Genomic DNA, 10,878 nt, shown 5'->3' with positions numbered 1-10,878 from the left:
CATATATTACATATAACTTTTTTTATATAAAAATTTGTGCCTTATCGAGTCATGTCCTTGAGGACGGCCGAGCCCTATATGAGGTCTAAGCTGGCCTGACAAGTACATAAGATTATTATGTTTCAAACTTTGGTAATTGTACATGTAAAGATGCGATTTCTGTAAATGATGAAAACTTCGTATGGTCATATGTATTATTGATAAGCTATTTATATAAATAACACGCGTATAATTACTAACTTAATCAAATCATACTTCCTATCTTTGATAATAACATGATAATAAATCATAACTAATATTTTCTCTCATATTTCTAGACAGAGCGAGAAGAAATAAAACACTTTGTATAGAACAAAATATAATGAATATGTGTAAGCATAATAAGAACATACAATCTTGGAAAAAGAACACACAAAACGGAAAGAAAAAAAAATTTTGGCCAGCAAGTGACGATGACGGATTTGAGGTCATAGCAGCTACGACAAGAGGAACAACATCCAGTTATGTTGACAGAATCTACAAATGTGACTAAAGATATAACATTGAAGCGAATTAGTGACATGGTAACAAGCATTACTAGGATAATGAAAAACAACCTAATTAAATCAAATCATAAGAAAATAGTTAGAAAGAAAACAAATTTAAATCATATTTTATAACAATAGTAATATATTCTCCTTAATAATTTTGATAGATAATGGTTTTTAATACTCTTAACTTTTATCCGTTTGCTGATATCACCGCCAACTTTTGATTTGTTACCCACACTCTCAAATTTTACCCTATTTGTTTATGACACTCCTAAACTTAACAGATTGTATCTTCGTTAATTTTCTTGCTGTCGTGGCATTTTTTAATGCACGTGGCATGCTTATGTGGAAATACCTTAAAAAAATTAATTCCATATAATATAACACCACCCACCTCCACCATCTGGTCGGCCACCACCCGCCTCCACCACCACTATCTCCACCAAACACCACCTGCAACACCTAAGTTCAAGCCCTAATTTCGTATACCACTTAATTTGAAGCCCTAATTTCACCAACACCGGAGCTGCTCAAATGGACGAAGCTATCCTCGTCGTCTTCGGCGCTGATGAACCCATGTCGTAGACCACCACATTTGTCACGAGACCACTTCCATCTACTTCTGCCTGACTCCTCGCCACTGCAATTAGGGTGTGTTTGGGATTGCTTATTTAGTCCAAAAGGACTTTTATAACTTATGACTTTAGAAAAGGAGTTTTTAAAAAAAGTGTTTGGATTAGCTTATGTGGGTACATATGCATTTTTAACCCAAAAGTCACCAAAAGTCACAAATTCCCGACTTCTTAAGATCAGTTTTTTTACACTAAATGAAAAGTTAAAATCTAAAGTTCTTTTCACTTATCCAAACTCATTTTTCTATTTTCTCCTTTCCGCAAAAGTTAAAAAGTTAAAAGGAGGGGAATATAAGCAATCTCAAACACCCCCTTAAATCGAGAATTGATTCCCAATTTAGGGTTGAGGCCCTAAATAAATTCCTAATTTAGGGTTTTTGTGTTGGTGGTTGTTTGGTAGTGGTGAGCATGAGTTGCAGGAGGCGACAACATTGGTGAATTCATATGGAGTTCGGTTTGGTGGTGGTTCTCCGGTGTAGGGTTTTTGACAATGGTGGTGGCCGCTAAGGTGTGTTCTTAAATATGTGTTCTCAAAGCACAACGGTTATGATTGGGGTGTGCTATTGGTTCCGATAGAGAAAGGGGTGTGTTTTTGAAGTTGTGGAAATTGTGAAGAAAGGTGGATTGTGGTGGTGGGTGATAGTTAAGGTGGGTTTTGGTGGTGTGTAGTAGTTGTGGCTAGAAAGAGGAGAAGGCAGGGGATGATGACAGACGACGATGATGATGAGGTGAGTGGTTAGTGTTGAGTCAGCATAAACAAATGCCAAGTCAGCGAAAGAGATGTGTTAAAAATTATGCAATGTCAGCAAGAAAACTAATTGAGTTAGGGTTCGTTAAGTTTGGGAGTACTTGTTGAAATAATAGCTGGTAATATTTTTATTGTTTCAATTCCATAGTGTTATATGGTATATGATTTATTTTAATCCTTGTTATTTGTTTGTTGCATATATTCATTTTGGAGTTTGAGCTTCTGGTTAAAGTGTTGCTGATCGTGTTGCTGATGGGCTTTCTGGTCTTATGGGTTTTGTAGACTATTGGGCTGAGTTGGGCCCAGTTTTGTAGATGTTAAAAATGCCTCGAGGCTGGTTTGGTTGTTATAACAAATTGGCAACTATTAGTCTTGAGGATATTTTAAAAGGGTGTTACGTTTCATCTGACATTCATTCATTCATCTTTCAGTTTACACGCTTTGTTTTCTCTCTCGTTTTTATATATAATCTAGGGTTAGATTCCTTGTGTTTATGAATCATTAGTCTGCTAGATTGTATAGAGGTGTTGAGACTACTGTGCTTGTGGTCGTGTATTGTAACCGAAGATTTGTATTCCGCTGCATCTTATTCAAAATTTTAATTCAATCGATTGAGGGCACCGATATCATTTTTAAAGTACCAGAAAAAATAGGGTGAAAGTTGGAAGTGATGGCTAACAAATCAAAAGTTGAAAGTGGTATCAACCAACGAATGAAAGTTAAAAGTATTAAAAACCAATATCCCTAATTTTATATGTGATTAAACTTATATAATTTTCCAACCATTATGTACAATCAAAACAATGGCACTATTCTAAAACATAAGTTTTTTTAAGTTGACTATTTATATAAGATAATAGTGTGAAAATTTTTATCTTCATGACCAACCTTCAAATCTGATTAGAGGTGCACAAAAAATCCGAACTCGAAACCGGACCCGAAAAAAAAACCCAGAACCGGTTTTTTTTTAAACCCGGGTTTTTTATACCCGAACCCGACTCTACCTACAGGTACGGACAGGGTATGACTCTCAATGTTGAAACCCGAACCCGAACCCGTACCCGATATAAACCCGATAATACCCGAAACCCGGTTCTAGTTATACCCGAAACCTGAAACCGGGTTCTAGTTATACCTGAAACCCGGGTTTTTTGCATACCCGAACCGGGTTTTTTGCATACCCGAACTGGATTTTTTTGCGTACCTGATATTAGTGTTTATGCACATGTGTCTGTGTGACACTTGACAATGGTTGTGTGGCTACCCACAGATCTATAGCCGTTCTTCAATGAATCTTTTTTGAAGCACATATTTGATATAGATATTTTGTTTAGAGCAACGTCTTTTGATATATCAAACAACAATTTAAAACACATAAAATATATGTTTTTTTATATCATTGTTTAGTTATTTACATATGTTTGAATTATGTTTGAATGAACTTTGAAGTTTGTATGCAAAAAAATGGAGTTTTAATAAAAAAACAAAGTAGGCCCGTTAACAGAAGAATGCTGCAGAAAATTGGTTTTTTTAATACCCAGAAATAGGGTATTCAAATACCCGGAAAATGGGTTTTTTCAATACCCGAAAATAGGGTATTCAAATACCCGGGTATTGAAAACCCGGTTCAATACCCGACCCGGAACCGGTACATAGGGTATGGTTTTTCATGCCAATACCGGACCCGAACCCGACCCGGTTATACTAATACCCGATTTTCCAATACCCGATCATAACCGTACCCGATTCCATACCCGAACCCAGTTTTTGTTAATACCCGATTTGTGCACCTCTAAATATGATGTTGCTGGGCTTATGAAGTAGGCTTTGTTGTGGCGGTTAGGCCTCACTGCAACCAATTTATGTGGACTTCCGACTAGAGGTGTACAGAAACAACGGTTTAGGTCCAGTAAACCAGCACCCAACTTGGTCTGAAACTGGTTTAAAAATTAAAACCAGTTTGTAACCGATGCAACCCGTAGGTTTGACACTAGCTCGTGTTCTCATTCTTTGAACCCAATTTGCAAATGTCTACTTCTAACGTTGTGTAGATCTAGAACTTGCATCTTACTCCTAACACAAACGTAAATTTTACAAATCGATCCGAATAACCTTTTCTTTTTTCTTTTCTTTTAACTTCTAAACCTCAAATTTGAATAGATAACACAAATAGAAGACAAATATATGACTCATAGTTATGTATTTGTTCATGATCATGGTTTAAATAGATCAATTTTTTTGAAAAATGCATGTTGGACAATATCAAATAGTAAGAAGTATATAAAAAATAAATTCTTTATATATATTTGAACCACTCTCGGTCATATTTCTCTTTATCAAGAAATAGAAGAAGCCATAATGGGTTTTTGGCAGGGCTGTTGTAATTCTATGCTGTCAGGAGGAATTCAGTGCCTATTAAAATATACTAACTTAACCCCGCATATTATTTTGTCAGAAATGATTTGTAACATTTGAGCATTACTTTAAGCGTCGTTGATTGTTATCACTTAAGCATGCTTATCTATAGATGCACTCAAAACACGCCGATGATATTTGAGACAAGATATTTCTTATAGCCTGATATTTATAAAGTGAACAAAATAAAACAATGAAAATTCACCTAGGTAGATATGTGATTATTTTGAGTTTGATAATTACATGATTAAGTTTTACAAATACGAACATAATTGATTAATTAAATAGTTATAAAAGTGTAAGTAGGAAGCAAATTTATTATACTTATTATTGAACTCATGAGGTTTGATTATACTCCCAAACCAAATTACAATTTATTTTATTTATTCATAATCATATAAACGTTTGCTATTTGAGGAAGTTGGATGAGTTGACCCGATGTTCAACACGTGGCACTTTCTCGGTTAAGCAGGAGGCGCCCCACCACCTTCACCACCGCCACCACCTCCACCTCCTTCAGCCGGCGGAGGCGCCCTACCTCCTTCACCAGCTGGAGGGTCGCCATTTGGTGGAGCAGGGATACCTGGAGGTGGTGCATCTCCTTCACCACCTGCGGACGGAGGAGTCTTTGCTGGTGGCCCCGGGTTCTTCTTCGGGTCACAATCAAAGTAGCAAAAACACATGTGTTTGGCTTCACGTTCATGACAAGCTCCATGCTTTGCACCCTCCCATTCTATGCACTTCTTGTCACACTTTTCTGAGTCTTTGCATTCTCCAAACCAGGTTTTACTTGGCTTTTCACATATTTTTGCTTTGACAGTTGCAATTTCTGTTCACATCATTAAAGTTAAGTTTAAATAATATAAATAGTTCTTGTTAGTTATATATGAAGCTTCAAATTTTACATTTGTTCTCCTTTCTTTGAAAAAAATGAGAAATTTGAATAAAAATAATAATCGTTGTTGTAAAAAATTATAATTGGTCTAGGCGGCCGAGTATTCCAAACCTAAGCCTAGTACTCACAACTCAGAGCACCTAACATTGCTAGAAAAAAATCTTATTTACCTAAGAAAATTCCCTACAATATGTAGCTCCAATAAATTTCAAACGAATTTCCAACTAAAAACACTAACCCTGATTTAGCTATAGCGTTGCAACAAAATAGCAACAATACCATTTTTCGTTGGAAAATTGCTGCTTACCCTATAACAAAGCCCCATAAAAAAATACATTCATCAACTATACTTATTATTTTTGTTGAAAAAAAATTATAAATATAATTATTTTTGTTTCTATACTATTATACTTTTGTTGAAAAGTTGTAGTAAAATAGAAAAATATAAAATATAAAATAAAATAGGTTTTGTTGGAAAGTTGCAGCAACTCATCAACCACATACTTTTATATCAGTTTTGTAGAAAAAAAATGTTGTAAATGATTCATCCAATGTGTTTTTCCAACACAGTTTTTCATAGGAATATCGTTAGAAAGTGGATTTTCTAGCAACTTTCCAACGAAAACCGCCCCAAAAAAATGACTGATTTTCTAGTAGGGTAGCGACTTCTATAGTCATGACAACAGCAATAAATAATAAGAATGATCAAGCACCTGAGATTGCGAGAACGAAGACGAGCAAAAGGAATATGAAGTATGAAACTGAATTGTTTGCCATTTTGGTGAAGAGTATAGCGTGACAATGAGTTATTTATACTAGAAGAAAATAGTTTCAAGAACCTACGTGTGGAAGTTAAGTTGAACAAAAAAAATCCTTAATTAACAAATTAACATAGATAATCAACATACCTAAAAAACCTCACGTGTGGGATTGTATTGTTATGAAAAACCTCATTTTTCTTTCTTGTGTTATGCATAAAAAATTTCTAAATGTTTGGGATTGAGTTTGAAAAATGCTTATTGGCTTATTGGTGTTTTCAAAAAGTCAATAAGTTTAAATGTGTGTGGCAATCATAAAAAACTTTTTTATTTTAGCTTTTTGAAAGGGTTAAAAAACAGTTTTACAAAAGCCTCAAATCCTGATTTTTTAAAATGGTTTTTGAAAAAGCCAATAAGCATTTTTCAAACTCAATCCCAAACATAATAGATCACTTGTTAAAGAACAGTGATGTTTGGCAAGAATATTTACAAATAATCACTTAAAAAGTTTTAATTAACCTATACCAGAATACGCCTTGAATAAGCCCATGCGATGTGCATTGGCTTGGCCAATACGATACCCAAGCCAATACGATACGTTTAGAGCAATACCCACCATATTAAACCAAAACAGTTCACAACATGGCCAAAATCCACCCAAAAAAAAAATTCTCACGACCAATATGCGGCGTATTACTTTTACAAATTCCGAAGTCAGCTAGCGAATGTCGGACACTAGGATTTCTGAAAGTTATACACCACGTATAGATCTATACATGTGTTTAAATAAGATTGATATGTATACCTTGACATTGTAGTTTCTTCCATCGTATTCGTAGCAATCGTCATCATAGCTGGATGTTGTTCCTCTCTTGTAGTTGTAACTGCTATTACCTCAAATTTGTAATCGCCACTTGCCGCCTCAAAATAGTTTTTTTTTCCGGTTAAAAGTGTTAGAATGTTTCTCGAATGGAGAGAGTTAACAGATGCGTCCTGTCGTACAAGATGAAATAAATTTGTTCCTAAAAAGGTTAACATTTTAAGCTGGCGGTTGTTAATGGATCGATTACCAACTAGATATAACTTTTCGATTAAAGGTGTACGATATTCCTTCCATTGTCATGTTTGTTTGAACTCGGTGGAGGTTTTGGATCATGTTTTTGGTGGGTGTCTCATTGCATCCAGGTTATGGAAAGCGATATGTCGTTGGTTGGAATTAGATTTTCCTACTAGTTTTGGGTCGAAAAACATTATTAATTGGTTGGATTCGTCTAGATGGGTGAAGAAGAAAAATAATGTGGTTGAGGTGATTATTTTCACTGCTTGGTGACTTATATAGAATACTCGAAACAAGACGATTTTTGGTACAAAACTTGATAAGAAAGATTTTCTTTTTGATTCTGTTGTTTCGGTTTCTTATTTATGGCTTTCTTCTCGTAATTGTAATTTTAATTTGAATTAGGTAGTGTGGTTAAGAAACCCGTTACTTGGTTTTTGACCTTGGTTTTGTTTTTCCTTTCCGTTAGGCTTATCTAACCTATTTAAGTTTACAATTATAGGCATTGTGTCCGGTTATTAACACACTCTAGTGACATGGTGACACCAATTTCTCCAAAGGATAATGGAAAGAAACCTAATTAAATCAAATCATAAGAAAAAAATAGTTGGAAAGAAAACATAATCGATCAAATCATATTTTATAACGATGGTAGTGATATAACAAAATACTCACTAATATATTCTCAATAATGATTTGAACTTGTGATTCTTGTCAAACTTTATAATCTTTCCAACCATTATGCACAACCAAATCAATGACACTATTCTAAAACAAAAGTTGTTCAATTGATCTATTATATAAGAAATCATGTTATATGTAAGTTTGCGAAATTTCGTCTTGAGACTCGATCATGATAAGCCTTCAATCTGATATGCTGTTGGGTATTTTTAATTTATCATGTGAACGAAATAGATCAAAAAAAGGTAATTAATCAAACATTGATTTGATAATTTTATAAAGTTAGTAGCAAAATTAGATGAAATAATACTGCATCAACTTTATGTATCATAAAAAATACAAACATAATTGATTAATAAATAGTCATACAAATGTAAGTAGGAAGCAAATTTATTATACTTATTATTGAACTCATGAGGCTTGATTATACATCCAAACCAAATTCCAATTTATTTACTTATTCATATTAATCATATAAATGTTTTCTATTTGAGGTTGTTGGATGAGTTTGACCCGATGCTCAACACGTGGCACTTTCTCGGTTAAGCAGGAGGCGCCCCACCGCCACCACCTCCACCTCCTTCAGCAGGCGGAGGCGCCCCACCTCCTTCAGCCGGTGGCGGCGCCCCACCTCCTTCACCGGCTGGAGGGTCGCCATTTGGTGGAGCAGGGATACCTGGAGGTGGTGCATCTCCTTCACCACCTGCGGACGGAGGAGTCTTTGCTGGTGGCCCTGGGTTCTTCTTCGGGTCACAATCAAAGTAGCAAAAACACATGTATTTGGCTTCACGTTCATGACAAGCTCCATGCATTGCGCCCTCCCATTCTATGCACTTCTTGTCACACTTTTCTGAGTCTTTGCATTCTCCAAACCAGGTTTTACTAGGCTTTTCACATATCTTCCCCTTGACAATTGCAATTTCTGTTCACATCATTAAAGTCAAGTTTAAATAATATATAAATAGTTCTTGTTAGTTGTTATATATATATATATATATATATATAGGGGAGATTTCAAATGAGAACCTCTTTGAGTTTTAAGAACTCGAAAGAACTCAGTGTAACGATTTTTTTTCCGAAATTTTTTTTACACATGCGTAATATATGTAGGTTACATACACGTAAAAAAATTATATAATTTTTTACGCACCGAGTTGACTTTTTACACATGTGTAACCAACGTAAAAATTAGTGTGATCACTTATATTTTTATTCTCTGTCCTACTTTGACATTTTTGCCAGATTTAATCTCAACCACATATTCCAATCCATTTAATTAAATGTGTGGCCTAGAATGAAGTTCTTACAACTCAACATGGTAGGGATCTTTTGAGAACCATGTCGAGTTGTAAGAACTTAAGAACTCTATTCTAGGCCACACATTTAATTAGGTGGATCAGAATATGTGGTTGAGATTAAATCTGGCAAAAAAATCAAAGTAGGAGAGAGAATAAAGATGTAAATGTTTACACTAACTTTTACGTCCGTTACACATGTGTAAAAAGTTGGCTCGGTGTGTAAAAAATTATGTAATTTTTTTACGTGTATGTAACTTACATATATTACGCATGTGTAAAAAAAATTCGAAAAAAAAAATCGTTACACTGAGTTTTTTCGAATTCTTAAAACTCAAAGGGGTTCTCATTTGAAATTTCCCATATATATATGAAGCTTCAAATTTTACATTTGTTCTCTTTTCTTCATAAAAAATGAGAAATTTGAATAAAAATAAGAATCATTGTTGTAAAAATTTATGTCTAGGCAACCAAGTATTCCGCGCCTAAACCGAGTACTCGCAACTCATAGCATCTGACACTGCTAGAAGAAAACCTTATACCAACGGAAATTCCCAACATATGTAACTCCAATAAATTTCAAACGAATTTCCAACTAAAAACACTAACCCTGATTTAGCTATAGCATTGCAACAAATAGCAACAATACCATTTTTTTTGAAAAATTGTTGCTCCCTCTATGACAAAACCCCATAAAAAAATACATTCATCAACTATGGTTATTATTTTAGTTGAAAAAACAATATAATTATTTATGCTATCTATACTATTTTACTTTTGTCGAAAAGTTGTAGTAAAACAGAAAAATAAAAAATAGAAAATAAAATAGGCTTTGTTGGAAAGTTGTTGAACCAACTTATCAACCAATACTTTTGTATCAATTTTGTAGAAAAAAAATGGTGGGAATGATTTTTCCGACATGTGTTTTTCCCACAGTTTTTTCGTAGTAAAATCGTTATAAAGTGGATTTTCCAGCAACTTTCCAACGAAAACCACCCCAAGGAAATGACTCATTTTCTAGTAGGGTAGCGACTTCTACAGCCATGACAACAATAATAAATAGTAAGAATGATTAAGCACCTGAGATTGCAAGAACGAAGACGAGCAAAAGGAAAATGAAGTATGAACCTGAGTTGTTTGCCATTTTGGTGAAGAGTATAGCATGACGATTAGTTATTTATACTAGAAGAAAATAGTTTCAAGAACATACGTGTACGTAGAAGTTAAGTTGAACAAAAAATTAACAAATAAACATAGATAATCAACATACCTAAAAAACCTCACGTGTGGGATTGTATTGTTATGAAAAACCTCAATTTTCTTTCTTGTGTTATGAATAAAAAATTTCTTAATAGGGATCACTTGTGACGTTTGGCAAGTTGATTTACAAAAATCACTTAAAAAATTTCGATTAACATATATCACAATACGCCTTGTATAAGTCCATACGATGTGTATTGGCTTGACCAATACGATACCTTTAGAGCAATACACACCCGTATTGAACAAAAACAATTCATACCATGGTCAAAAATCCACCCAAAAAGTTTTCTCACTACCAATACGCGGTGTATTACTTTTACAAATTCCGAAGTCAGCTAGCGAATGTTCGACACAAGGATTTATGGATTTCTGGAAGTTTTACGCCACGTGTAGGTCTATATATGCGTTTTAATAAGATTGATATACGTGCCTCGTTTCTTTTGTCGTATTCGTATCAATCATCCGATGTTGTTCCTCTTATAGTTGTAATTACTATTACCTCAAATTTGTCATCGCCACTTGCTGCCACAAAATAGTTTTTTTTTTCTTTTTTTTTTGGCTAAAAGTGTTAGAATGTTTCTTGATCGGAGAGAGTTACCAGATG

The 10,878-nt window shown here is 34.4% G+C and overlaps 2 protein-coding genes across 2 annotated transcripts; both read right to left on the bottom strand.

The window, feature by feature from the left end:
- Positions 1-4,789: 4,789 nt before the first annotated feature.
- Positions 4,790-5,997, bottom strand: LOC143577774 (anther-specific protein SF18-like). Its single transcript, XM_077061508.1, has 2 exons — positions 5,934-5,997; positions 4,790-5,154 (listed from the first exon to the last, which is right to left on the bottom strand). The coding sequence occupies exons 1-2, from the start codon at positions 5,995-5,997 to the stop codon at positions 4,790-4,792; spliced, it is 429 nt and encodes a 142-aa protein (XP_076917623.1).
- Positions 5,998-8,258: 2,261 nt separating this feature from the next.
- Positions 8,259-10,155, bottom strand: LOC143577773 (anther-specific protein SF18-like). The gene is made up of 2 exons (XM_077061507.1): positions 10,092-10,155; positions 8,259-8,638 (listed from the first exon to the last, which is right to left on the bottom strand). The coding sequence occupies exons 1-2, from the start codon at positions 10,153-10,155 to the stop codon at positions 8,259-8,261; spliced, it is 444 nt and encodes a 147-aa protein (XP_076917622.1).
- Positions 10,156-10,878: the final 723 nt, after the last annotated feature.

Source organism: Bidens hawaiensis, unplaced genomic scaffold, assembly GCF_021521415.1.
Source record: "Bidens hawaiensis isolate Kalapana, Puna unplaced genomic scaffold, B.hawaiensis_p1.1 tig00028801_1, whole genome shotgun sequence".
Classification (NCBI taxonomy): domain Eukaryota; kingdom Viridiplantae; phylum Streptophyta; class Magnoliopsida; order Asterales; family Asteraceae; genus Bidens; species Bidens hawaiensis.
Note: the sequence above shows the minus strand (reverse complement) of the source record. Positions and strands in the feature narration are given on the sequence as shown.

Excerpts from the sequence above, each read along its gene's own strand:
- LOC143577774 (XM_077061508.1), bottom strand. The coding sequence starts at position 5,997 with ATGGCAAACAATTCAGTTTCATACTTCATATTCCTTTTGCTCGTCTTC. Across the intron at positions 5,155-5,933 it reads CTTCGTTCTCGCAATCTCAG|AAATTGCAACTGTCAAAGCA; the intron begins GTGCTTGATCAT and ends TGATGTGAACAG.
- LOC143577773 (XM_077061507.1), bottom strand. The coding sequence starts at position 10,155 with ATGGCAAACAACTCAGGTTCATACTTCATTTTCCTTTTGCTCGTCTTC. Across the intron at positions 8,639-10,091 it reads CTTCGTTCTTGCAATCTCAG|AAATTGCAATTGTCAAGGGG; the intron begins GTGCTTAATCAT and ends TGATGTGAACAG.